Source organism: Carex rostrata, chromosome 8 (genome assembly GCF_964058835.1).
Source record: "Carex rostrata chromosome 8, lpCarRost1.2, whole genome shotgun sequence".
Lineage (NCBI taxonomy): Eukaryota > Viridiplantae > Streptophyta > Magnoliopsida > Poales > Cyperaceae > Carex > Carex rostrata.
The window spans coordinates 4,283,689-4,310,806 of record NC_135925.1 but is presented as its reverse complement, the minus strand read 5'-3'; the positions used below and the strand labels follow the sequence as shown (position 1 = coordinate 4,310,806).

The window sequence follows — 27,118 nt, the reverse complement described above, 5'->3', positions numbered from 1 at the left end:
GTGATTGTGTCAACGTTACTCGTTCATCTTCTTCACAAATTTTGACATAAATTGAACACTGAATAACATTATGTTGGTTTATTAAGGAACATAGTGAAAAATAATGGAGAATAAAATTAACCTGATATCGGTATTGAGGTGAGCTAACTTAATTCGAAGAGTTGCATTCCAGTTCTCTTGAAGGAGATTCCTACCTGCTAATTTGTTTCCAATACCACCTTAAGCTCTGTTCCTTCTAATTAACCTACTCACCATGACAAAAATCAAAATTCAGAAACTTCTATTTCTAGAGTTTAATAAAATTGGATGATTCTTTAAAAAAAAAAACGATATTATATTTGAATTACTATTAACATGTTAGAAATTACCTAATTAGTGGAAACATGCATTAGCTCAAAAAGGTGTCTTTTTTATAATATTAAGGAAAATGAACATGGACAAATAGGGGTGCTTAGTTGGAATTGGCATGGGTGGAGTGTAACAGGAAAAAAAGAAGTATGCGATCGATCTAGATTTGTGGATAGGAGACCAACTAGGTATTGAATAATATGGCAAATATTTCAGGATAATATGATTGGTACAAAAATTGTTTCTCAGTAGAGCAGAGGCGGAGACACAGTTAATTGACCCCATTTATTTTTAAATTTTTATAATTATACACAATATTATATATAGTTTAGAGTAAGATACTATGAATACTATAAAATTGACTCTCATTCATAGTACAAATATTTTATATGATTAATTCTCATTCACGTTTGACTCCTATAGTTCAAAAATTTAACTCCTATAATTTGTTCTTTTCAGAATCTTGTGTCTCTTAAATTTGAAAAGGAGCAAAGCCAATTGTTTTTTTCTTATAATTTGTTCTTTTCAGAATCTTGTGTCAGCAAATCATTAATTATGGTCATGCTTGCTTTTAATATTTCTCATTTGTTCCAGCCTAGGCACCAATTTTTAAAATTACACTCAGTATAAACTGGCCGTATTGATCGCCTAACCAGAATATATTTAGTACTGTAAATTAATTGTATAGAATAATTACGCTTTATGGTAGTTTGAGACTTGACAGGGGTTGTAATTTACTGAAATTATGTGTTTATTGTTTACAATTTTTTTTTGGGTTGAAAGCCTGACGATTACATTGATCTAACGATTTACAAAATAGCTATTATATAGTTTTTTTTGTTTAAATTAAAAAACATGAAACCTATACATTAAGCTACTTGTAAAATCATCTAATTTGTTATGCCAGAAAATAATAGATACATGAAGCCAGAGAATGCGAATTGGTCTTTCGATTTCCTTTTCTGGGAATGTAGACACAACAGTAATTTTTCAGTTGCATGTGATATGTAACCCTTCCTTAAGGACAAAACGTCTTCTTCTTTCCAAAATCGACGCCGCCCAGAGGAATGCGCAGCCGAGAGGCACTAAATCAAATCGGACCGGGACAGTCACCACTCAGAAAGGAGAAAGGAAAGGGCACTGAATCAAACTAGGCCAAGACAATCACCACTCAGCTGAAAATGTACTAAATCAAACCGGACCAGTAACTGAATTAATAGGACTGGGACAGTCACCACTCAAAGAGGAGAAAGAAGAAGGAAAAAAGAAGAAGAAAGAGAGGAGAAAGGAGACAACTACAACCATAAAGCATGTACCTTATTTACATATATAGTTATAATAGATAAAGAGAAGAGACGAGAAGGAGATCGATGCTACTAAGTGCCGTCATGAAGTAGGGGAAGGTGGTCTTGAGTGCAATCCGAGGTTGGAGGAAGCGAAGATGAGAAATCCCTATTGTCATCGTCGGATCGTGACGAGGACGACAGAGTAAATTAGCCGCGACTAGATCCGAAGCGGAAGCGTTGGCTCAATGGAAACGAGGTGGTAGTAGTTGGTGAAGCGTCGCCTCAAAAGGAGAACCGTGTCAGCTCGTCGACTCGGCTCGAAAGAAGAACCTCATCAGCTCAACTCGAAAAGAGAACCTCCTTTGCTCAGTAAGTGAGCAGAGTGAGCGGCGAGGAACGGAGAGGGGCACCACCGACTCTCAAATCGGCAGCAGATCCTAACCCTAGCTTCTTCTTCTTCTTCTTTTCTTTTTTCGCTTCTGTCGCGTGTGGAGAGAGACCTATCTTCTTTGTTTACTGTTTACAATTGATAGTTCGCACTTAAGAAAATGTCTCTCTTTTATTTATATTTTTGACAAACTAGGTAGTTGCCACACTTAACGTCAATGAGCTATTTAATTGGATGATTTTTCAATTAGGATTAGCAAAAAAAAAAACTTGTAACTCACTCGTGATCAGCTCGATAAAACTTGTAATTAGCTTGTTCTATTATGGATCGGCTCGTCATTAACAAGTTCAAGTTTAATCTAATTTGATCTGGCGCCTTGGCTCATTTCTGAACTTATTGTAAGAAAAAATGAAATTATTTGTTGATTTCTTTTCACTTTTTTCTATATGCTCATCATGATATAATGAAACTCGTTGCAAAAAAAATATATAATTATATTCCAACTCACGATCTAAAGTGAATTACAATATTAAATCGATGAAAAAATTTGATCTATATACAACTCACAACATAAACAAAACCGAATTTTTATTAATATTCTGAAAAAAAAAGTTTTTAATGAAAACATCTTAAATATATTTTTTTTAAAGCTGCTCCAACTGTCCCCTATAGGGATGGTCCACTCTGAGGACCTGGTCGTTGATAGGGTAGAAATCAATGTTAATAATATTTATAACCCTAATGTCTACTCTACTGTCGATCCACAAACGTATGAATCTATCGTATAATATATATTGGGATGTCGATCTACAAGGATAGTGTATTAAGGTTAAGTTGTTCACTAATTCTATGGTTGTTTGGTTGTGTTTGGTTGTATTTGGTTGTTTGGTTGAGTTATGTTGTGTTTAAGATGATCAATCAAAGTAGTAGAGAATTAAAGGTAATAAAGAATTCTAGGGATCAGACTATCTATCATTCATATTAATCTAATCTATATTCTGGTTGTCATAGCAATTGTGCACGGTTTGTCATCAACCGCATGCTACTGCTAATACATGTCAGTTGTAAAGTTACTCAGTAGCATGCGGCTCTGTCACCATCCACACACGTTCTGGGTAAACCGTACAAAGTCTGGTTTCAACTCCAGTGGGAATCGCACACGGTTTGGCCTGAACTGCACACGCCCTGCACTGGTATCAATGCGATCTGAGAGTTGCTAATCCAATTCTAGTGTTGATCTCCGGTCAGTCTCACAACACCCTAACTGAGTAAGTACTTGCCGGGTACTTAGCACAATTGCATGTAAATTAATGGTAAGTCATAATTACTAATATTAATGATAAGTCATAATTACTAATATTACAAAATGATCAAGTTCACTTGGTCGGTCCTTCCTCTAGCCTTTAGTAATAGCAACAATTAAGATTACCCCACTATTAGTAATGGAATGCGACATTCGTCTACTAAATCATGTCCTAATAGGTCCCTTACTGTAATTCGAATACAAGCAGTCAACCGGTCAGTCTATTCTACTTGTATATAAGATAACTTATATTCATAGGATATTGGTTAACCCCAATTAGGTATGAGTGGATTGCGCACTCCATCATACGAGGTCACTTTAAATACACAATAAACAAGAACATAAGGCATAAATCTCAGTAATAATTCAGATCATAGTGCAAAGATAATATAGATAAACAACTAAATTAAACTCATAAGAATTCAAGATTACAAGTCTTTACCCTAGAAAGGTTCTATCTAGCATCTCATGGGTAAATACACAATGAAAAGAGATTAAAGAGACATGATACAACAAAAGAGAAGAAAGAGATATGGAAGGAGTACACTCTGAGAGTCTCTTCTACCTTCTTACTGCTGTCTTGCCTCTGTCCTTGGCCAATTCTGCCTTTAGGCAGAATTGTGCCGCTCCAATATGCCTTATAACTAACCCTAACTTGCTAAATTGAAATATGAGAGATTGATACAAAGGGATTGGTATTTATAGGCTTCTTGGACGTATTAGGGCAGATGGGGACGTGTTTTGGAGTTATTGGTACTTGGAGAGCAAGTAACTTGGAGTCCAAGTTGTTCGATAACCGTCATTCCTTCTAAAAACTACAGTCCGTGCGAATCTGGATGAACTGCACGCTATTGCATGCTAAAACGCATGCTACCGTATACTGGTACGCACACGGATGTGCTGAACCGCGCAGACTCGTCGACCTTTAGTATTTTGGCTGCAGAATCGTCATCCGAGCTCCAATTGAGTTGATTCAAGTTGGGTTGGAAACTAGGCAACGAGATCTACAACTTTTATGAAGGCTTCGAGTTCATATTCGGAATGTATAGGTCTCGGGAAGCGATCCAAAGTCAGTGAACTGTTGCATTTCTGTGCATATGACTTCTTCAATAGCCTGCAGTTGGGCGTACGGTTTGGCTCATCCGTGTGCTACCGAGAATCTTCGGATTCTTGCTCCAGTTCCTTGCTTCACTTGCATGCTGTTTGCATCCAAACCGTACGGCAAATACTTGTTGTCCAGAATACTTCGTTTTACCCCTGTTTTAGGCCTAAAAGTAATAGAAATCTGCAATTCTCCAAAATTAGGGTAAAATAACAAAAGTAATATGATTCTTAAGAAAATAGATAATTGTAATATAATAAATGGCAATAATCTAGGCTAAGTGATAGGGAAAATAACGACTTATTTGACCCCTATCAACCATCCCTCATAAGTGCGGTCCAATTTTTTTTTTTAGATCTTAATATTTTCATTTAAATAATTTTGTGGAGTTTTAGTTTTCTCGTTTAGGGTGTATGCCAAAAAATAAGACACTTGATATATTTATTAGTGATGTCGTAACTCTTTATAACTTTGATTTGATTTGTCAGTTTGATATCACAAGTTTAAAGATAACATTAATTAAGAACTTCACATTGATTCTTAATAATTTATTTTATTCAAATATACACAAAGAAATATGGTTAGAATATTGCCTCAATGACCTTCAACTACATAAATGTAACTATTTTTTTATTCCAAACAAGATGTTTTTGATGATTTTTGAATCATAAATATAACCATAATTCATGAAAAACATCAACAACAAAATTTAGAACAAGATTGTGAAATATAAGAGGAGACGGTTTTTGAATTTTGAAAAAAGTAATAATAATTACTATGTAAAGGGCATATATTGAACAATCATAGATAATTTCAATGATATTTGAATAATAAATGAAATCTATTAAAATAATAAACAAACATACACAATAAATAGTAAATGCATTTTAAAGTTATGGTCATTTAGAGAGTATGGATGCATCATCGATGTTTTGACAATAATAAAGTTATGGTTGTTTAGAGAGCATGGGCGCATCATCGATGTTCTGCTAATGAAACATCAATACACTTTTGCCGTCGTTAAGCCGGGCATAAAGCATCGGTGCGTTATCGATGTTTTTGCACGGAAGCATCATTGTTTTATGAAAAAACTTTAAACAGTCATAACTTTGGCTAGGAAAGTCGGATTTGCGCTTATGACCCCAATTCGGAAAGGGGGGACAAGACGAATATGGATTTTGCCTTGGAGAACATCCTTGGGCATCCGACAGAATCAGAATTGCAAAAAAATATCGTTTAGTGTCTCAAAAATTCAATTTAAGTTTTCTATCAACGGTAGACATACAATGACTAATATTAGTTTTTTCAAAAGCCTAAGAGATTATTCAAGAATTACCCATATAATTATTTTAAAATGCATTTACTATTTATTGTGTGCGTTTGATTATTCAAGCAAATGGTATATGTTGACAATAATCAAATAATCTAATTATTCTCTCTCTTGTTCTCCAATTATTATCTAAAAAAACAAAAAAACAAAAAAAGTTGACATCATTGAGGCAATCTAACCATATTTCCTTGTGTATATTTGAATAAAATAAATTATTAAGAATCAAGACCAAGTCTTTAATTAGTGTTATATTTAGACTTGTGATATCCAACTGACAAATCAAATCAAAGTTATAAAGAGTTACGACATCACTTATAAATATATCAAATGACTTATTTTTTGGCATACACCCTAAATAAGAAAACTAAAACTCCACAAAATTATGTAAATGAAAATATTAAGATCTAAAAAAAAAAAAGTGGACCGCCCCTATAGGGGGCGGTTGTGCATTTTTTTTTTTAAATCGAGGGTATTTTCATTAAAAACATTTTTTAGGGTATTAATAAAAAATTTGGTAAACAAAACATTAACAAATTAGTTCTATTGCACAAAAAATTCGTAGTTCGTGATTCGATTCAAGTTTGATTCGAAAAAGTTCGTAAAAAATTCGATTCAAAATAGTTTGAAATTAATTCAAACCAAATTCAAACTGAACCTAGTTCGTTCGAAATAGGTTTGCAAACTATTCTAGTTCGAATCTCAAAGTAACGTGAACCATTGATTTTCGCTGATGACTTAAAAGTTAAAACATAAGGTCGCTCAGTCATAAGTCATAACTCGTAAGTCATAACTCTCGCTCTCAATTCTAAAACCCTAGACGACTTTGACTTCTCGCTTTCGGCGACTACGATCACTCTTCTTTGTCGTAAAAAAGTTCATAAAAGATTCAAAATTGAGTTCATAAAAAATTCGATTCAAAATAAATTCAAACCAAACTTAAACTGAAATAAGTTCGATTAAGTTTGATTCGTTTGCAGCCTGGTCCGGATCAAGCTTAACTCCACTCGTTCTCACATGAACCAAATTAAACCTGACCTTGGTTGGCTAGGTTCTGCTCGTTTGCAGCGACTCAGTTTAAATTCTGAATCGTTTACAGCCCTATCCCTGTGTTTTAACTTCGGAATCGTCTCATATGTCACTATGTCAGGTAGTGAAGTAGATCGGATCGGATCTGGATTCAAGCGAAGTCGGATTTTAATCTTCTCATATCACGTCCGAGTTTCTTGGGAAATCCGTATCCTCTCGGGTAGTGTTTGGTAAAAACCCTCACGGGCTCAATCCGGACCAGTTCGCTTGTGCCCGTGTCCGGACCGGACCGTGCCGTGCTACGGGTATGCACGAATACACGGGCACGGGTATTAAATGGGCCGGATCCGGTTTTTTGGAAAAAAAACTCGTACTTACCTGGACCCCCGTACCCGTGAGTCCGTGCCCATGAACCCGTGTACCTGTGCCCCTGCCCGTGAACCTGTGACAGTTTTTTTTTTTTTTTACTTTTGGTTTAAAATTCAAATTTTAAACCAAAATTCCCTCCCATTCCCTACCCGGACCCCTACTCCTACCCCCACCCAGACCCGGACCCCTACCCGTTTTATTTTTTTTTTTTAGTTTTTTTTTTAAATTCAAATATCAATCCCTCCAAACAAAACTCTATAAATAAACACCCATTCCTAACAAATTTTTACATCTCTCTCAATATTTTCATCTCTCATTCTCTCAATCTCAATCTCAATATTTTTATTATTCTCCAATTTTAATTTTATTGTTAAAAAAAATATAGTTGTTAATTTAACAAATACGCAAACGGAAACGGAATTACAAAGGTATTCTTGAAGATTTTCCCGTGAGATTAAAAAGGTAACATTTATTTCATGTTACATTAAATTTTGTTAGATTACATTTTGGTAGATTAAATTTTGTTAGATTGAAATATTAAATGTTAGATTTATTTTTGTAGAGTAATTTAAAATTTAAATTTGATGTTAGATTTATTTTTTTAGAGAAATTTAGAATTTAAATTGAATGTTAGATTTATTGAATGTTAAGTAATTAGATTTGTTATATTTATTGAATGTTAGATTTATTAAATTTGTTAAGTAATTAGATTTGTTAGATTTGTTAGATTTATTTAGTTTGTGTTAGATTTGTTAGATATGAAGTAATTAGATTTGTTTTGAATAGGTTAGATTTTATTTTTGAAATTCGGATTTATTTTTAATAGGTTAAATAAAGATGTTAGATTTTTTTTTTTTTTTTGCATATGTGAAGTAATTAGATATGTTTTGAATAGGTTAGATTTTATTTTTGAAATTCAGATTTATTTTTAATATGTTAAATAAAGATGTTAGATTTAATTTTTTGAATATGTGAAGTAATTAGATTTGTTTTGAATAGGTTAGATTTTATTTTTGAAATTCGGATTTATTTTTAATAGGTTAAATAAATAGGTTAGATTTATTTTTTGTGAATATGTGAAGTAATTAGATTTGTTTTTTTGAATAGGTTAGATTTTATTTTTGAAATTCGGATTTATTTTTAATAGGTTAAATAAAGATGTTAGATTAATTTTTTTGAATATGTGAAGTAATTAGATTTATTTTGAATATGTTAGATTTGTTTTAAATTATTGAGTTCAAATATACAACTATGTCAAATGAATTTTAATTGGTATGAATTTGGATTTATAATTTATTGGTTTTCGAAAGGGGAGGTAGCACAATTGGCTAGGAAAATGTCCTAGAATTGTTATACCCAAAGGTCGAGAGTTCGATTCCCCCTCACAAACCTTGGTAGCTACTACCAAGTTTTCAAAAAAAAAAAAAAATATTGGTTTTCAAAGAAAAAAAAAACAGAAAAAAAATAGGAAAAAAAAAATCGGACCGGACGGACTAGACCGCCCGGCCCCCCTACCCGGACCGTCCTGCCCCTGAACCCGTGACGAGCACGGGTATTAAACGGGCATGGCAGGATTTTTGAAAAAAAAAACCCATGATGCCCGGCCCGTTGTACCTGTGTGCCCGTGCTCGGGTTTTGACCGAACCGCCCGGTCCGGACCGTTTACCAAACACTACTCTCTGGTATTGTAGAGGATCACTCTCACTTTACAGTTTGAGATTAAATTTCAATCGGTTTGGTATTCAGGCCGCAATAGGGTAGTATTTTTGGACTTTGAGATTCGTGCCAAGTTAAAAAGAACGGTTCAGATCTAGTAAATGTAAAATATTCCCTTGTCAGGTATTGGAGATGATGTGAATTCGTTTCTTGGGTGTGTCACCCGCAAATTCCTTGAGTTCGATCTCCTAAAGTAACTCAATTTTTGAGTTTAGATCCAGACCATCAGATTCGAATCTGATACGATTATTAAAGGGCCCCTTGTGCTCAACCGAATCCGTATCCTCTCAGGTATTGCACATATATTGCAGAGGATCACTTACTTTACGGTTTGAGATTAAATCTCAATCAGCTTGGGATTCGGGTCACTGTAGGGGACTATATTTTTGGGCTTTGAGATTCGTGCCAAGTTAAAAAGTACGGTTCAGATCTAGTAATTGTAAAAGATTCCCTTATCAGGTATTGGAGAGGATATGAATTCGTGCTGGAACCTCGGGCCGAATTGGCCCGGATTCGAAACGGACGGTCCGGATCTAAATTCAAAAATTGGGTTACTTTAGGGGTCCGGACCCCAAATCCTTCTCCATCCACCAGACCTCTACGCTTCGCGCCTCGTACAGACAAACCCTCTTCACCTCTTACTCTATGCGATGATAATCTCTCATACTTCTGTTACTTCCCGTTTCGTCCAACCAAGAAATTCCTGGAAATTTTCCAGCTTTGTTAATGGCGAATCTCCCTTTGGAATTAAATCCTGCAAAATTCGTATGACAAGGCGCCGGGGTCATCTCCATTCAACTGCCTCTGTAGTGGCATTGATGACGGATTCGAATTTTTTCGAGGTGGGAAGATTAATCGGAAGCTACGGATTTATGAATATTAGTAGGTAGCTTGATTTATTTTAGTTTTTGTTCCATTTAGTTTCGATTTTCTTGAGATAATTTGGTAACCACTGTTCAAGCATGAAGCATCCTTATGGTTTGACTGAGTATAAGAAGCCTATAAGCGCCTGGTTGACTAGCATTTCCACTATTTTTTCTTAACTTTTAGGTCTACCTAATTTTCAGAACTTGTGGTTTGACACTGTCCGGTTAGGTCAGCCTGTCCGGTACCAGTAAAAGGAATTATGGTAGTTGTTTTATAGGTTCATATGTCTAGACTGCTAGGGCTAGTTTGGGAACTCTCCAAGGATATCCGACAAGTTCATAAAGAAAGGAAATAATTTTATGAAAACAGAAAAGTGAAGGTAAGTGTGTTTATCCACAATGCCCCTTATAGACATTACATATGTAGAAAACAGTTTGCTGCTTCAACCAATTGTAGTCATTGAATTTACTGTTGCTTTCTTACATGTGGTGTTTACCTGAACCAAAGCTACTCATCATTTCCGACAGAAGGCTTTTCAAATTATGAAATGATACAAGCAGATAGGTTGAGAGCTCAGAATGTCGGAGAAGGCCAAGTCAAAATAAGGTATTGCACTGTTGTTTATTTGAGCAAAGCAGGAGATATTATGTTTCATTAATATCCCTATAAAACATGGAAATGCTTCTTGCAACTCTTCTCCGATTTTTTTTTTTTTAACTTTATTATATATCTTCTTCTTTTCTATCAATGTAAAAGGCAAAACGTAAGTAGGGTAGTTTCAGTATGTGTTTTAGTTAAAGGTCATTGTTTTTAGGAAGCATGATACTACACAGGACTTTAACATGTTACTGATGAAATATAAATGGTTATTAATCACAGACCAATTACAGGATTTATGAGGGAAGGGTGATCAAAGGTCGGCTTAAGGGAATGGATGTCCAGTTTAAGGTATTTATCTGAAATATGTCTTATTTTGTTATACATGAAAACATCCAACATTTCTCATACTTGCAAGTTCTTAGAATGACATATGCACTCAAGCATGATATCATTTGAACCTAACTCTACCAATTGGTTTCTCTCATTTGCAGAAATTTAAATCTGCATAAACTTTCTGTTGATTCATTTGAGTTCCAAGTAAAAATCGGGGTCATATAATCATTTTGTCTTATTTTAACTTTGTTTGTGATGCCTGGATGTTGTTCACAAGCCAAATTAAATAGTTGTTAGTTTTTTTTGAAGAGTAGGCTTCACATAATAATAATTTATTAACCCCAAAAAATTGTTTAGATATAGAAAGAAGGAAAGAAAGAAAAGAGGTGCAAGCACATATGAAGCCAAAAAAAAAAACCCTAAAAATGGTAATGAAATTGCAAGTAAAAAAGGGTGCCTTATTGTCTGCATTGGGGCTCGCCAGCAAGTTTCACTACATCAACAAACACCCACCAGAATTGAGAAGACCCATACCACATGTTATATCGTACCATTTATCTACTAGCCTTGGGCACATCCCTGACTAGTTATCGCATTATGTGACCTGCCACACACTATGGCTGTAAAGATCCAATATTGAGAAACAAGGGTGTTTTTTTTGCAAAATGTATGCATTAGTAAAGTTTGTACTTTGCAGAAATCCTTTATTATTCTTCTAGCAATTTGTTCTCGGCACTATATGTCGACAAATCCAACATTGACCAAACAAAAGGATGCAAAAATGAAATTTTTTGTAGAACCCATATAATATGTTAAATAAGTGAATTGCTAAAATATCACAAGATTTGAGTAATAATGTAAATATACTTGGATACTATCAATGTAATATGCACTGTGGGATCCTCTCCTGTTAGGATTGTTCTAACTATTTTGTGATTTCATATCTAAAAAGGTATATCCCGGACGAATTGCTGGTGGAATGGAATCGGATTTGTTGGCAGCCAATGAACTAGTCTCCCATAATACTCTTCAAGTGAGCAAATTATTTTGATTCTTTAATACATACACAATTTTGGTTTCTTCATTTTCACTGATCATCCCGTGATCTTACTGCACTATAAATTATACCACACTGGCACAGCCATTTTGAAGACATCCAAATATTTCCAAATGCTTCACATGTTGTGACCATTGTACTCTTAGTTCAGACCAATTTGATGACATGTTACAGTGGGAGATAAATAAAAATTTGAAAGGTTCATGGGTCTTCAATGTTTAGTTTTTCCTTGTTATTTTTTCTTATACTTCTAGGAACACCCAAGAAATATTTCTGAGAACATTCAGTTGTTATTAGGAGCTTTTGAGACAAACACAGGCGAGCAGGTTCAATTTCTACTAATTACTTTACAAATACTTTCCTTCATGTGTGCCTTTGTATAATTTAAAAAAATATGACATACACCTGGAAAAATGAGAAACCTCGTGCAATCCCTATTAAACAAGAAAATGTCCTATACACCCTTTCAAGTACGACAAATCTCATTTGTATTCTATCTCCCAAATTTATTTTTATTTCGACACTGATATGTCAAGAGTTAGTCTGTTAACTCTGGTTATTGCTGGAAACAGGGATACTGTTAGATGTGAAATTTACTGCATTTTCATGGGGCATCTAAATTTTTTGCAGAGTATGTATTTTCTCATCTTATAGAGAATAATTGTGATGTTTTAGTGCATTGTAAGGCATAGGAACACACTTGAAACACTGTTCTATTATTTAGTTTATAGGCTTGAACATACTAGTGCATTCCGTACTTGCTGCCTGCATGGTACTGGTCTGGTATGGCTCTGTCAAATGTCATAATTAGTCCTGTATGGTGCAACTGACCCTCATTTATCCAATTCTCTAATTGACATGTTTTGTGTTCTGATTTAATGCACAATTGTGCTATTATGCTCAACTAGGCCTTCATCTAAGCCTGTTTGGTCATATTTTAATCATCACTTTTTTGAAATATTTTGCCATTAACCCTCAAATAATTTTACTTAATTTAAACCTCATTCATTAAAGAATCAATTAGTGTTAGCAGTGTGACTACTCCAATCAAACCAGGCAACAAGAAAAAGCTACAAAAACGGAATTAGTGACTTTTAATAAAAACGACAATAAATTGGTAAATGTGAATTTTTTTTAATATTGAAGGATAAATATGATATTATGAATTTTAGAAGAGGAAATATGTAATTTTGAGGTTTTTTGAAGGGTTTACATGAAAATTTCCCTTGATTATAAACAATTATCAGCTCACAGGTGTCTGGAGCAATGGTACTAGTGGTGTAAATGGAACAGATTCAAAGAGGATAGTGCTAAAACCATATCCATATCCATATTTCATCAAGTGGATACAGATATGGATATTAGACAGATGTTAAAATTGAAAATCAAATCCGCTTTAAACAAATGCTGGTAAGGAATTGATAATCAACATATATCGGTTTGGATACCGATACTTTAATGGATATTGCTAACAGCTATGCATATATAATAAACACAAGTTTTTAGAATAATATAATACACAATTTAAAATAATAAATTAAACGTGCATATTATTAATGTACATAATAGACAAGTATATCAAACATGAGGTTATTTCAAAAAAAAAAAAAAAATGGAAAAGAAAAACTAAAAATGAGGTGTACAAATAGAAATTTTGATAATTTGGCACCATCCTGTAAATAAGACCATATAGCATTCGCTTTTATTTCGGATACTTCATTTTGCAATCCAAAACCAAATCCATATCCGCATTATTTTTGTGAATACGGATCAGATACAAATACAGATACTTTATTTGTGGATATGGGCAGTACATATACGGATAATAGGTGGATACAAACACAATCGAAACAGATAAGTATCTGTTCCATTTACACTCCCAAGTGCTACTCGACCTGACCAGTATGCTACTGGTGTCCTGTCAGTTAATACTTTTCACAATCATACTTGTGGTATTTAAGACATTTTCTGTTGTATTTTAGTGGTTAGCTTTTCGTAATGATGGGAGGTTCAGTGCAGCCGATTATGCAAAATTTGCAAGTGAAAATATTTCCAAGAGCCTTTCCAATAATTTTCCTATATTTGGCGTGGGACAAAAATGGAAAGAGAAGAGATATTTTGTCATAAAGCTGCTCAATGGTGCCATGAATGGTTTGGCGCACATGCATAAAAATGACAGGTTGCACCAGAGTTTAGGTCCTGCTTCTGTTGTCATGAAGTAATTGTTTTTCCCCCTTTTCTCCTAACTTTCTTTTAAAGTTTGTAGTTATCTTGTTTCTAAATCTACAAAGATCCTATTATGATATGCCTTCCCCACAAAACATGATATAGGGTTTTGATTGAAATTGCTAACAAAATATCCATATCAATTTTTTTTTCAATGTTGCAGGTACAAATTAAAGTGCATGTAAAAATTAGGATAACCTTTTCCTTCTATTTTTGTCAATGTAGTACGATACTTGAGAAAGATGCAGCTGTTTTGGTTCCTCGCTTGCGTGACCTAGCCTTTTCAGTTGATGTCAGGTCTCTCACTCTCTCTCTCAAACTTGCCAGTGCTGGCAAGGACACATTAAAACCGGTATACAAAGTACATATTGCTCATGTTTCTCCTACATCTAGTCCTAGCACTTAATGCAAACAAATGAACACAAACTTGCTAATCCACTAGTACCTCTGTGTGTGTACCTACTGATAACACCAGAAGTACCGGATGCAGCACACCCATGAAAAGCAATGCATTGAGAAAGGATATTGTACAATGCTATTGCAAAGGTTATCTAAATTGAACAGGCTTGTCATTCAAAATAATTCATGATGAATAATAAATCAAGACAAGCAATTTATCATTCTGCCAGACCTTCTTTTGCAATTTTCTGATAGCTGATTGATCATACTTCAAGTAAACTAGTTCCTCACCATCCATAATATTGTTAAAGAATGGCAGTGGTGAGGGTCTTTTCTGCAATTTATTGATAAAATTTATTTTACAAAGATTTTTTCAATAAAACATTTTCAGATATACTGCAATTGGTGATGGGCCATTGTCACAAGATCTGTGGCGTAGAGCTATTTCTGCAGGTGCCATTGCTCCTTTTGAAAAGCGAGCTTTTGCTATTGCTGATGACATGTAAGATCGTCTAGAATTATGGGCAGTAAATAGGGTTTATTAACAACCTTCTTTGTTTACGTGAGGTCCTGTCTGTGTAGGTTATGACCACAAACTTTCTTAAATTCTTCTTTGTTTTCATATCATTTGGTCATTGGTTTTGTTGGTGCTGAATTTTATAATACGTTACTAAATTGAAAGCTAATTGAGGCAAAACTAATCTCAATTGAGGGTGGGTTAGAATTTACTGATTGGAGAAAATGGAGCATAATTGGTTATCATTTACATAGGGTGAACAATATGGAGCTAATTTGCAATAAGTTCTATTTGTAAAAATTCTACATGAATAAATCAAATTTGGTCAAATTGAGGCTAGTTGCAATTTTGAGATTTAGTAGCACTGTTGAGGCTTGTGGTGCATGTTGTAATGTGCAGAGTAAACAATGTCACAAGTTAAAATTGAGGGTTGCTTATGGAATACTTACAAAATTGTAGTGTCAAGTGAGATGAAGTTGACAATTAACTGTATTTGCATGTGCTTAATCTGCAGATTTGAGGTAGATTGTGCTACATATTTGGTTGTTTGAGGCATACAATGAATAATTAGAGGTTAAATGAGGCAAAGTTGGTTAAAATGTGATTCAATTGTTAAATTCTGGTTGTAGAATATTGGGATTCTTTAATCCCTGGATACAAAATTGGATTAAGCTGATGTCAAATTCAGCTATATTTAGTTAAAATTTCTGTGAAGGGCCAATTGAGAATATGAGTACTAAATAAAGCTTAATTTCACAGTTAAGGTTTAGCTTAATGATTTGAGTTAATTGCAAATTGCAAGAACTGAACTTTTACGACTTTATTTTTCTCTCCTGTCAAGCAGATACGCAGCCGGACTACTGTTTGCATATTTAGCCTTTGTGCCCTTTTGTGAAGCTGGGGTCATAGATGCAATTTCATTGCAGGTGAGGATACAATTTCACATGTCAGATCTTTGTTTTCTCTGCCTTTTGTAACCAGGGAACAACAGGAACTATTTGATGACTTAAAAAAAATCTGCAGTTACACTGTACCTAATTTCTTAGAATTTGGTAGCCCAATTACGCCTGAATCAATCCCCAATGATGATTTATCCTCACTTCAACAAAAAACTTTTCTCAACCAACTATACAGATTCTATTATGTTTCCATACTATAACTTGGTTTCTCCTGAGCTTGCATATTGACGTACATTGGGACAATGGGTATATTTATCTTTTTGCAAGTGATTGTACAATTTCTTAATTTCAGAGACTTCTTGAAAGTACCTTTCGGCTCGACCTTTCTTCGATGAGAGAGTAAGCGCACCTGCTTGAAAATTAGTCAAATTTGTATTTATTCATCTTTTATTTTTTTTCTTATTAATTGTTGCTTGGGCTTATGAGTAAATGGGTTCATAAGAAGCTTTTAGCAGTGAATCTTAAGGAAAAAGGAAGAAGAAGAAACCTTGCATAAACAATTAAGAGTGAAGTCTTTTAAGTTACAATGCTAATCATATGATACAAAATGAGCCATTCGGTACCAATATGAAGCTTGCATTTCTTTGGAGTTTCCTTTTTCCTTTTTCAAACATAGTTAGTACAAACTTTAGTGACCATCATGTGCTAATTATTATATGCTCAATTTCATAAGTTGAGGAGCATGTATGTTTGTTGTAGATATTGTTTAGCAGATGACCGGTTAGCAGAAGCTGTCAAATTTCTGGATCTAGGGGGTGGATCTGGCTGGGAATTGCTCCAGGTACTGTACAAGCATTGCACAGCAAATTCCAATTAGTACTTCATACAAATGTCATAAAAATCATGTTCTTTCGGTGTAGGCAATGCTAAATCCTGATTATAAGAAGCGGCCTATTGCTGAAGCAGTACTTAACCATCGATTTATAACCGGAGCTATTCTATGATCTTAACCACTGATTCATGATCAGAGCTGTTCTATGATACACACTTCCTCAGTTTTCTATTTGTTTTCTGTACTACGATCAGTTTTGTATTTTTTTTTTTATTTCTGTACTATTTTGATAGAAGGGTATATATTTCTGGGGAACAATTTGTAAAGTTATCTCTCCTTCATATTGGACTCGGTCAATGATGTTGAATACAGCAATTTCCTAGTGCTGTTTTAAAATATCTTACCGTATATCTTGGCATATATGTTGTAGGGAGAACAAACGGTAGCAATAGGAATGGACCAACATTAAGAGGTGGCAAAGGGTCAGATCCACGTTAATGAGGACTATTAGAAGACTAAAATTGGTTTATATTGCAGTTTAGGCCTGAATGACCAACTTGGCAACTTGGTTCAGTAATAAATGGAAGGGAAAATTTCTCCTATGCCCATAGAAAAATTTGAAATAGCCAATCTCCCCATCAAAACAACATAATATCCAATATACCCATACAAACTTTACATTATTTCTTCTATCCCCTAATTTCTATTTAACCCTTTATTTCATTATTCTAAATATTATTTTGACAAATATACCCTTCCTTCTAAATCTCTCACGCTGTTCTCTCTCTCTCTCTCTCATTTTATTTCCAGATTAGAGGAGTTCATTATTGCTCTTTAAGACACAAGAAGGCATTAAGGAATTGATTTAATTAAATTAAGATATCAATGTGTCTGGAATATTTCTAACAAAATTGCATTGCAACGACCCCTAGGCACCTCCCTCATGCCTCTTATGGGAAACATGAATGAGTTCAATGTTTAGAATATAAGTATATCATTAACTATTAAAGTTTCATACTAATCACAGTGGTTCCTTTGTTGACTGTTACAATTGCTTATATTTGTATATGGATTTGGATCTGAATGAGATGTATGTTCAAAATGTTTAGTAGAAGCAAACCCACAAGACGTCGGTGTAGCATCATAATTTCACTCTTCATCTAAAATAAAGATCGATAGAGAGATCCATGGCCTGTTGGAGATGGAAGTCAACTCACGAATAATATATAATCGAACTAGAGGCCCCACATCAAAATTGAAAAATTTATTTCATTTTATCTATGAAGTTTTGTAACGACAAGCCCTTTTTGGAGTAGAACACTCCCAGTATTTGTTGTGAGTTTATTTGATTTGATGCCTTAAGCTTTGGCTATCTTTGATAGGGGAGACAGGAAATAGAAAGAAAAACAAGTTCAACACTCTACTCTCGAGAAGTAGTAAATAGATGGAGCACCATATTCCATTTTTTTGGCCTACTAGTACAGCAAAGTCTAAGACAGACCAAGGAGATTGAGGAGAGGGAAGGGTATAATTGTCAAATTAATATTTAAAATAAATAAATTAAGGGTTAAATGGAAATTAGGGGATAGAAGAAATAATGTAAAGTTTGTATGGGGATATTGAATATTATGTTGTTTTGATGGGGAGATTGGCTATTTCAAAATTTTCTATGGGCATAGGAGAAATTTTCCCTAAATTGAACTCGACTTGTGAGTTGAGCCAGCTCGTTAACAATTTTTTCGTGCTATGAGTTGTGCTTAGGTTAAAGATTTTGTCGACTTGGTGCACCTGCTAGCCTCTTTGGTGGCTTCTCACTGTGCCAAAGGAGTCTCGTCTCTTTGGAAATTGAATCTTCTTGTCGAATAGAGCTTCATCAATTCACGCTCCACGCTCCATTTCATGTGAAGAGAAGGGTGAAGAGGAAGCTTACGCTGATCTAGAATTTCGATCATGGCACTAATCGGATTTAAATTCATTAATTAATCGGGTATTACATAAAAGCTTATTTTGTAATAGAAAGGTAGACAAAATTGATAAAAAAATATTTTTCAAAAAATTATATTCCATATGCATCTAAACTTTTGTTATTAACTAAATTAGTCATTAGTTTTTAATTTTCAAAATCTATATCCAAAAAAAATAAAAATACTAATTATAACAAAAAAAATTGATAAGATTTTCATGACAAATTACATCTCATTAGGGGCACTCTCATAAAATACTAAAAAAAATTATGACAACCAAACAATAATTATGAGGATAAATTTAATTTCTAAACCTGAACTCTTACTGTATATAGTTGACTCCTAAATCGATAACCGGAAAATCTCAAATAACTATCAAGATAATATTCATAAAGTTATTTAGATTAGGATTTTCATGAAATTAATCATGATTAACCATATACTTTCAATTAAAATAAAGAATGTAAAAAAAAGGAAAAGAAAAATAAAAAGAAAATAAAGAACATAAGGAGCAACAAAAATATAAAAAAAAACATGAAAAAAAATAAAAGCAAATCGGAAAGCAAAATTAAGAGGAAATGGAGGTATCATGTTCCCACCAAAATGGAGAGGGTGAAAGAAAATGGGAGAGAAAATTGAATGGGTTGATTCTATGTCACCACACTGGAGAAGAGAAACATAAAAGTCTGGGCCAATGGGCCTTCTTTCACATTAAAACTGACTGGTGGATCCCACTTTTCTGAAATTTTCTAGTTTATTTCGGTTCACATAGTTTCTTTATGAAATGATTCTATGGCTCATATGCACAATTCCATTTAATATATCCCATCGTCTCCTTCATTAGAAAGTAGACAGAAACAAAACCTTGAAATTTTTTGAAAAAAAATAGAAAATCGGCAGAGAGAAAGAGACAAAAGTTAAATTGAAAATGGTGACATAGGAAGCTTTTTCAAAATAAAAAAATTCAGGCCCTGGTCTTACTGGCTCAACCACTGCTTAGTGTAGGGCAAATCATTTTTGTAGGATAGAGCAAGAACCCATATTATATATACTCGAAAACTAATTTTCAGAATTCAGGGTAGGCCACTTGTCCACCCCTGAATCAACATGGATCCGCCCCTGAGCTTAAGGACGGTGTAATTAGAGCTGCCAAAATCGAAGTTTGAATAGAAATCTGAATTGTTGTGAAAGGAGTTTAAGAACACAGATGCTTCTGTAGAGAAGGGGTGAAGAGAAAGAGAAGATAGATTGAATAGTTAAAAAGATAATTGTGGCAGAAGATGTGAGGTAAACTGTGGAGAACTTGATTTCTTTTTCGGACAGTGGTAATGATTGGCTTTCTTTCTATCTTTCATTTATTTTGAAGAGGTATAATGAAGCGACTCTACTACCAAAACAAGCATAAATCGACCAAATTAATTATATATATATTTTTTTTTTTCCAAACTAATCTTCAACAAATCAAAGCTACGAGTTTTATTGTCTCCCCTGCAGCTTCTGTTTGAATTTTTGAGATAACATGCATTAACCAAAAGTGACAGTACGATTTACCGTTTCTGTACCAGAACTCGAAATTTTGTCTGCGTTAAACATTTCAATATATCTATGTACGAGTCTTAGTATCATCTTTAACTTAAAAATTGCGCCAAAATTCTAAAGAATCTAACGGAGAACGTTTCTATGCTGAAAGATTAATTTCTTCTGCTAAAGGTGGGCCCAATGGTTTAAAAATCTGCTTCCGAGTTGCGAACAAATATAGAGAAAAGGAATGGAAATGAGATAAAGAGGACATTGAGACCCATAAATTGAGGGAAAATAACAGCTGAACGAATGCTTGAATTGATTCCCTCGGTGGTTTATTAAAAATTCAATCTTCTTTATTTTCTTTCGCCCCCTTACTATGCGAGGAGTTCTCAAAGCTAAAATAACTGCTTTTGTGATTTATCTGACATGCCGACTGGTGCTATGCATATGCACCATAGACCAGCTCTATAAAAATTCCATCTGCAAGCTAATTCAGGACAGAAACGGCACGTTATCCCTACTCCATACTGACCTAGAAGAGCTATTATGCAAGTTTGTGAAGAAAATAGCATCCCCTTTCCTCCAACACAAACAGGTACGAATTCAAGGATCCCACATTAGTTAAATATGAAAATTGCAAAACCTTTAATTTATTTTCTTACTGTGCCTATAAATGGTCCTCTCACAAAATTGAAATTATATTGATTATTGTTATCTGACAAACAACATACCTTGAAAACTATATGTTGTTAAGAATAAATAATTGTTGTTCCCTTGTAGTGCAATTTGAAAAAACCCCTGTAGTGCAATTTGAAGAAATCTTCTCATCAATTTACTAGGGGTCAGAAGTATGCTGCTTGCATCCTTTACGGGAGAAGTGCTCACTGCTGCGCCTGACAACCTTGTGGCACAATGCACAATAATGTGTCTGACAGGCCCAGCAGAACAAATGATTGTTGTTCCCCTCCTGTTCAAGAGCAAAATTCTTGGATGTTAATTAGCTATTGAAAAATAAATTTTAATATATCGCTGGTTGGGTTGTATCACTATATCCAATCTCTTATTAGAGGAAACAAATAGTCTGTTATTCCAATGGCAGCCGTTCAACTTTGGTGAGATTCGTGCATGAAAAAGTGTCTTTGTCGAGATTCGTGCATGAAAATCTGAACGGCTGCCATTCGAATAACAGCCGATTTTTCCCCTTATTAGAAATGTAAATTATGAAATTACACTTAAACCCTCAAAAACCACAAAAATCTTTGCAAATACCTTTCAAAACAGTATATTTCATATTTAACCTTGCAAAACTTTAAAAAATATTAAATGTGCCAAGACTGTAAACATGTGGGCTTGTTAAATTGCTCCTATTTTGCTCTTAGCTTAACTTGCAAATTCAAGTTATCCTACAAATCCGAATATTTTCTTACAAATAAAAAAAAAGTCCTAAAATGTCCGGAATTTATTTAAATATGTTGCTTCAAACTGCGGCAATGGTTGTACAACTGAAAGTTTCTTCTACCATAGTGGCACTAACTATTTTTTAAAATGACAAAGACATACTAGAGTGATTGGAATCCACAATAACTATTGTCAACTTATCGAAATTTATGGGTGCTTTAAGTGTGATACATAGTCATGTATTTTATGACATTTCATGCGAACATATATACTCACACTTCTAATATAGCTTGCATGAGACAATGGACATAAACTCCTCAAATAAAAAGGCTTGTCAGGTAGTTTGGGCAAATTCTCACAAAGGTTACCTATACTAAATTACAGAGATTTAGACTGATCAAGCTTTAAGGTGGGTCCAGACTAAAATGCTTCAGACTTCCATCCAAAAATAACAACAAAAGAAAGAAAATTGAGTTCTGACCTTTGCATTGCGTTGACCACAGTTGGGACAAGGGTGGTTTGCATGGCCTGCAAAAAGCTCAGCTCGTACCTGAGCAACCACCTGTCTCGCATTCATTTGCGCCTCCCATCTGTTTATCTCTTCACTTGGGAATAATTCACACTCTTGCCTTTTATGGAACAAAAATGTCAAACATTTTAACGTTGTTTTTGGTACTGATGTTAAAATGTTTAATAATTTAATTATTGCAATATTAGTTTATAAACTTCTCTATGGCAATTTGGTCAGTTAAAGTATGGCTAGCCGATAATACCACATACCACTCAGCACCGAGCTAATATGTACAAGCACAAGAATGAACTAGCGTGAAACCAAAATATATTTGCATCTTTACGGGTGTCTTTAGATGAAGTTAACTAAAGACTGCTTACGGAGTTAAAATAATATAAAAACAAACAAATATCTTTACTTCAGATACCATACCACTTCAAAACTGATACAGACAGGTACATGCTTAGTTGAAGAGAAGACAGGGAACTTGCTTCTCTAGTGCAGTTTTATATCTCGAAAATCATGTTTCGTTGCCCCACTAAAATTACACAAGTGCTTATTGGGCAGTGATAGTTTGTAATGCCAAAATCATTACTTAAGCTTAATACATATTATAGGAAAATTGAGCAATCACCTGAAATGGTCGTAGCCGTCAATAGCCTTGTTGCACTTGTAGCAGAAAAACTGATCACAATTGGAGCACACCATCTTGTTGCACCCCTCCGTGCGGGAAATCGCCATCTTGCAGCTAGGGCACTGTTTGGCATCCTTCAGAGCTTCCTTAACACTCAGCAATTCATTTATTAATTCCTTCTCCTTTCTCAGCTGCTCATTCGTCCTTGCCCCGCCGGGTTGCATCCGTTCCTTCCATTTAAAAAAAAATATATAAATATATTACGTCAGAGATGATGAATTAGCAGGATGGCATATTTTAGGTTTGCGGTTACAGGCCAAATGGGCTGCCAGGTCAGGGCATGTCAAGTCTCACATAAGGTCAGGTTTCAGTTCAGTTATTGTTGCCCATATGAAATTACTTTTATGTTGCAATCTCAACTTTGGCTAAAAGTTGAACTAAGATTAGGTGTGGGTGTGCCTTGCCTGGAGTGTCATATTATAATAATGTTTACATTAGTTTATAGTAATATTTTAATTAGCTATTTCTTTTCGTCTTAATTTACATTTTTACTTACCTTGTGCAAAGATAATCCAACAGTTATCCTTTTTCGCTTATTGGAAAAAGTTTGCCTTACGATCAGCAAAAGCAGCATTGCTAGGAATTTATCAGGAATCAGGATGCTCTCTTTGTAATTTTCACTGTGGATATATAACTCCCTACCATTATCCTTGCACAAGTCATTCTTTATATTATTCTACTTAGCAATTATCTAGTGATTACCATATAGCCTTGGAAAAAAGCACAACAAGAATCAGAGTGGAGCAAGGAATCAGGAAGTGAGGAACTCAATTGAGAATAGAAATTATTTGAATGAACCGAAATGTGCTCTCTATTTGGGTTAGAAACATCTTATCATTATTGAATCTGGTAGCTTTTCTTCTTATCTAATACCCAGACAGTGCTCATTTCAGGTAGAGGTCCTTTCACATGTAACAATTGCAAACGCTGACAAAATGTGGAGGTCCTCTTCGAAAAAAATCACATCAGGTATCAATGAGTCAAACAAGTAATTAAGCCTCCCCAACTTTATCATCACCAGCCTCCGTTTATCCAATGCAGCCCAACACCAACAAACTGAGAAAAACCATTAAGGTTTAGAGTTTAAAAGTTACCTGAAGAATTCGTAACCGAGCCTCTGCATCCATGCACTTCTCCCCTACATGCCTCCGATCATTACAAAGAGTGCAGAAACTAAAAAGGCACTTAGAGCATTGTGCATCATTTGTTTTTGAATCCTCCAAACAAGCTGTTTCACACCTGGGACAGTAGACTACATCTGACATGGAGTCTAAGGTTCTTTGAAGAAGCAACGATTCCCACCTCTCATAGTCTTGGTCACCCAAAAGGCGCTTTAGGACTACGGGCGGAACGTGGGCTCCGCATTTGGAGGTTGGACAGGAAAGTTTGGTAACAGAACCTTCTTTCACGTGCATCTTAGAGTATGTTTCCATGCAGTTCGAGCAGAAGATGTGCTGGCATGGGAGCTTGATGAACTCTGAGCCTGATAAATCAAAAAGAAGTGTTTGAAAGTACAAAATATTAGAATTAGAAACAAGGGTCTTCACAAAGTTCTTTCATAAAGAAATTAGAAATAATACCAAGTTCTGAGTTGGACATTTACAATAAGAATGAAAGGCATGGTATTGTGGTTTTTTTGTAAGATAATAATCAATACCATTTAAGCAAAGTCTCATTTTTTTTTGTTTGTTTCAAGTTATACTTCAATTGACATTCTAATGTGTAGTAATATGATCACAGGGTTTATTAACAGAAAATCAGGCTAAATTGCAGAAACAAGAAAATTGTATTAAAATGAGGCTTAATAGAGCCTGAGTATTGGTTAGGACACAATTAAACTTCAATTTCACAATTGGAAAACCAATGACTGGTAATTCATATATACTACCCTGAATTGCATCACTTTCCAACCAAAAATAAACTTAACTTTATGTTTTCTACAGTATCTTCTTGAAAAACAAGAACAAACCCAAAACAAATAAATCATTCTAGAAGTTTAATGCCAGATAAGTAAAATCACCTAAGTACTCGCTGAAACAAATCAGGCACTGGTGTATATTACTGAGAAAAGCCTCGTGACATTTCTTCTCATTATACCCCATCAAGAAAGGGATAACCCGCTCTGGCACTACATTTTCTGAGATGGCACGGTAATCTGTAAGCACCATGTTATCATTTGGGCCCCACAAGGCTACTTCCTCAGCAAACCCCAGGTGCGAGAGGGCTGATCCATGGAGCCACTCAGTCCATTGGAACACCACCTCCTGACCTGGTTGGTCTCTCCAAATGGTGTCTAACATGGCACAGAGGGATAAAATCCTAGATTTGTCGAGCCACTGTGTGCTGATCGTGAAGTATGGGGAATGGTGGCTGGGGTATGATTTGGGGAGGACAATTGTTAGTATTATTGGGGGTAAATATGTAACTTTGAATGAATATAGAAATCCCTCGTCGTAGGAACTGCTGCTTGCAACTTCAGCTTCAGTTTGCATTCCTTTGATGTTGCTGGTACCAGCCGAGTGGAATTTGGCCGATACAGTGATGCCATCTGGAACTTCGCAATGAACAAAAATCTATTTCACAGTATACAAATTATAATAAATTAGGGGTATAGTACAGCGTAGGTGATCAAGTGAGCATTTATTAAAGGGTTGTGTCAAAACACCACATAAGTTGCAACCATTAATGGGACCAATTTTGAAAAAAGAAGGCTAAATATACCTGAAAAGATCGAAGTCCTTCTTGGTGATCCAAGATGACTATGTTGTCTTGATAGATAGCCTCCAAAGCTAGAACCTGGGCATTATATTAGCAAAGCAGTGTATGAGAAGAAGAAAATAGGAAGTATAAGAACCGTAATCAAAGTGTTTCTCCAATCACCTGAAGAAGATACCCTGAAAGCCGGTGAACTAACATTGCATTACTTTAAAAGAACACATCATATTGCTCCTGTGACACAATTTTTTATTTGGTAATATCAATATTCTGAATTCCTGGTCTGGCCAAAAGACACATCATATTGCTCCTGTGACACCATTCTGATGAGTGGTGCTGATTTTTATTGGTTTTAACAATTTTTTTGCAACATATATTCAGTTTAATGCCCATATCTGTACTGAAATCCTCCATTTCATTCTAATTCAATCAATGTCAGACCTCAACTAATAGTGATAACAACATTGACATGATGGGTAGAATTGGAAATAATAGAGGGTTCTGTCCAGATGAGACATTCAAATAATTTGGAATTACCAAATAAGGAAAAAGATGGTCTCCTATGCCCCACCCCATCTTCTCCCAAAATAAATAAGATACTACTAAGCTCCCTTTGTTTCTTTGCTCATGGAATGTAGTGTGGATGATTGCATTTGTAGAGCTATCCCCTTATTTGCAGATTTACAGGCAGTACAGAACTTTACAGAGCATTAATTATATTAGTCAGCGTATATGAACTTTTTTGAATCATGCATCTACTTTTTGAAGAAGAAAAAAAATGAAAGAAAAAAAAAAAGATAAATCTTTTTATTAGCTCGATCCTCATGTGAGAATTATTCAACAAAGGCAGTGCCTTTAATTGACTACAAATATGAAAACAAAATAAATACATGAATAAAGGCAACTTCAGTCAAGCTAATTACCTCGTCATCTTGCCTCCTATCATTGTCTGTAATCAGTTCCTCCGAAATCCCGACCTCATCTCCATCACAGATTCTGAGCTTCTCCAATCGCTTCATGGCCTCTTCCCCACCACAATTCTGCTCCCTTCCATGATCGGACCCCTCCCCCAATTCGGATATCTCGATACCATTCACCCCTAACGGCGGAGGCGCCATAGTAGAATAGTTGCTCTCTTCTCTACCTTTGTTAACGGGTAATGATCTGATAGAACTGGTGAGATCAGAAGCACGACGACACCTACTACTATCTTGGCAGCACGACCGCACCTGATATTTTCTTGGGTGGGGTTTTCATCCAAAGTCTGATCTGAACCATCTAATTTGTATTAAAATTCGAATAAATATTTAGATTCAGGGAACCATTTAAATTTATTAGGTTTTAAAAATGTTTGCACGAATCTTAATACAAATCAGACGTTTAATCTTGACTTTGGATGAGACTTTGTCCAAAGCCCTTTGGAAAAACCCAATCCCTATTTTCTTCTGGTCAAGTAGAGGAGAGAAAAGGGACCCATGCTCGTCGGGATCCGGATCTCTCAGGTACCTTACTCACGAAAATTGAAACGAACGGTCCAGATTAATCTGATCTGGGTCAAATTCAATCCGATGCCTATGGCAAATGTAAGGATTTCGTTTTGAAATTCGTGCCAGGTTATAACAACCGTTCGATCGTGAGGTAAGGATATTCAGATCGCCAGCCAAGATAGACTGCTCAGGTTGACTCGGTTGCCATCTTTTCATTGTCAAAAGTT

General features: G+C 34.9%; 2 protein-coding genes across 7 annotated transcripts; one reads left to right on the top strand and one right to left on the bottom strand.

The window, feature by feature from the left end:
• Positions 1-9,443: 9,443 nt before the first annotated feature.
• On the top strand, positions 9,444-16,994 carry LOC144558084 (Protein kinase superfamily protein). 5 transcript variants are annotated; one of them, XM_078306793.1, is made up of 12 exons: positions 9,444-9,754; positions 10,243-10,341; positions 10,626-10,683; positions 11,621-11,701; positions 11,980-12,051; positions 13,708-13,943; positions 14,177-14,248; positions 14,742-14,852; positions 15,712-15,793; positions 16,119-16,165; positions 16,526-16,607; positions 16,687-16,994. In XM_078306793.1, the coding sequence occupies exons 1-12, from the start codon at positions 9,519-9,521 to the stop codon at positions 16,768-16,770; spliced, it is 1,260 nt and encodes a 419-aa protein (XP_078162919.1). In that variant the 5' UTR covers positions 9,444-9,518; the 3' UTR covers positions 16,771-16,994. The 5 variants fall into 5 exon arrangements, with proteins under 5 accessions (XP_078162919.1, XP_078162918.1, XP_078162921.1 ...); XM_078306792.1 differs by having other exon boundaries at positions 15,709-15,793; XM_078306795.1 differs by lacking the exon at positions 10,243-10,341 and having other exon boundaries at positions 15,709-15,793.
• A 3,726-nt stretch (positions 16,995-20,720) lies between these two features.
• On the bottom strand, positions 20,721-26,640 carry NHL8 (NDR1/HIN1-like 8). 2 transcript variants are annotated; one of them, XM_078306951.1, is made up of 8 exons: positions 26,328-26,463; positions 25,570-25,638; positions 25,411-25,485; positions 24,710-25,262; positions 23,784-24,172; positions 22,630-22,859; positions 21,966-22,113; positions 20,721-21,053 (listed from the first exon to the last, which is right to left on the bottom strand). In XM_078306951.1, exons 2-8 carry the CDS (start codon positions 25,603-25,605, stop codon positions 20,922-20,924), a joined length of 1,563 nt encoding a protein of 520 aa, XP_078163077.1. In that variant the 5' UTR covers positions 25,606-25,638; positions 26,328-26,463; the 3' UTR covers positions 20,721-20,921. The 2 variants fall into 2 exon arrangements, with proteins under 2 accessions (XP_078163077.1, XP_078163076.1); XM_078306950.1 differs by lacking the exon at positions 25,570-25,638 and having other exon boundaries at positions 26,328-26,640.
• Positions 26,641-27,118: the final 478 nt, after the last annotated feature.

What these genes read in the sequence shown, in the direction of transcription:
- LOC144558084 (XM_078306792.1), top strand. Translation starts at nt 9,519, where the DNA reads ATGATAATCTCTCATACTTCTGTTACTTCCCGTTTCGTCCAACCAAGA. An exon ending in AGACAAACACAGGCGAGCAG is followed by an intron (nt 12,052 to 13,707) that starts GTTCAATTTCTA and finishes GTTGTATTTTAG; the next exon opens with TGGTTAGCTTTTCGTAATGA. An exon ending in GACCTTTCTTCGATGAGAGA is followed by an intron (nt 16,166 to 16,525) that starts GTAAGCGCACCT and finishes TGTTTGTTGTAG; the next exon opens with ATATTGTTTAGCAGATGACC.
- NHL8 (XM_078306950.1), bottom strand. Translation starts at nt 26,522, where the DNA reads ATGGCGCCTCCGCCGTTAGGGGTGAATGGTATCGAGATATCCGAATTG. An exon ending in CTCGGTTACGAATTCTTCAG is followed by an intron (nt 22,860 to 23,783) that starts GTAACTTTTAAA and finishes TTTAAATGGAAG; the next exon opens with GAACGGATGCAACCCGGCGG. An exon ending in GTGGTCAACGCAATGCAAAG is followed by an intron (nt 21,054 to 21,965) that starts GTCAGAACTCAA and finishes GCTCTTGAACAG; the next exon opens with GAGGGGAACAACAATCATTT.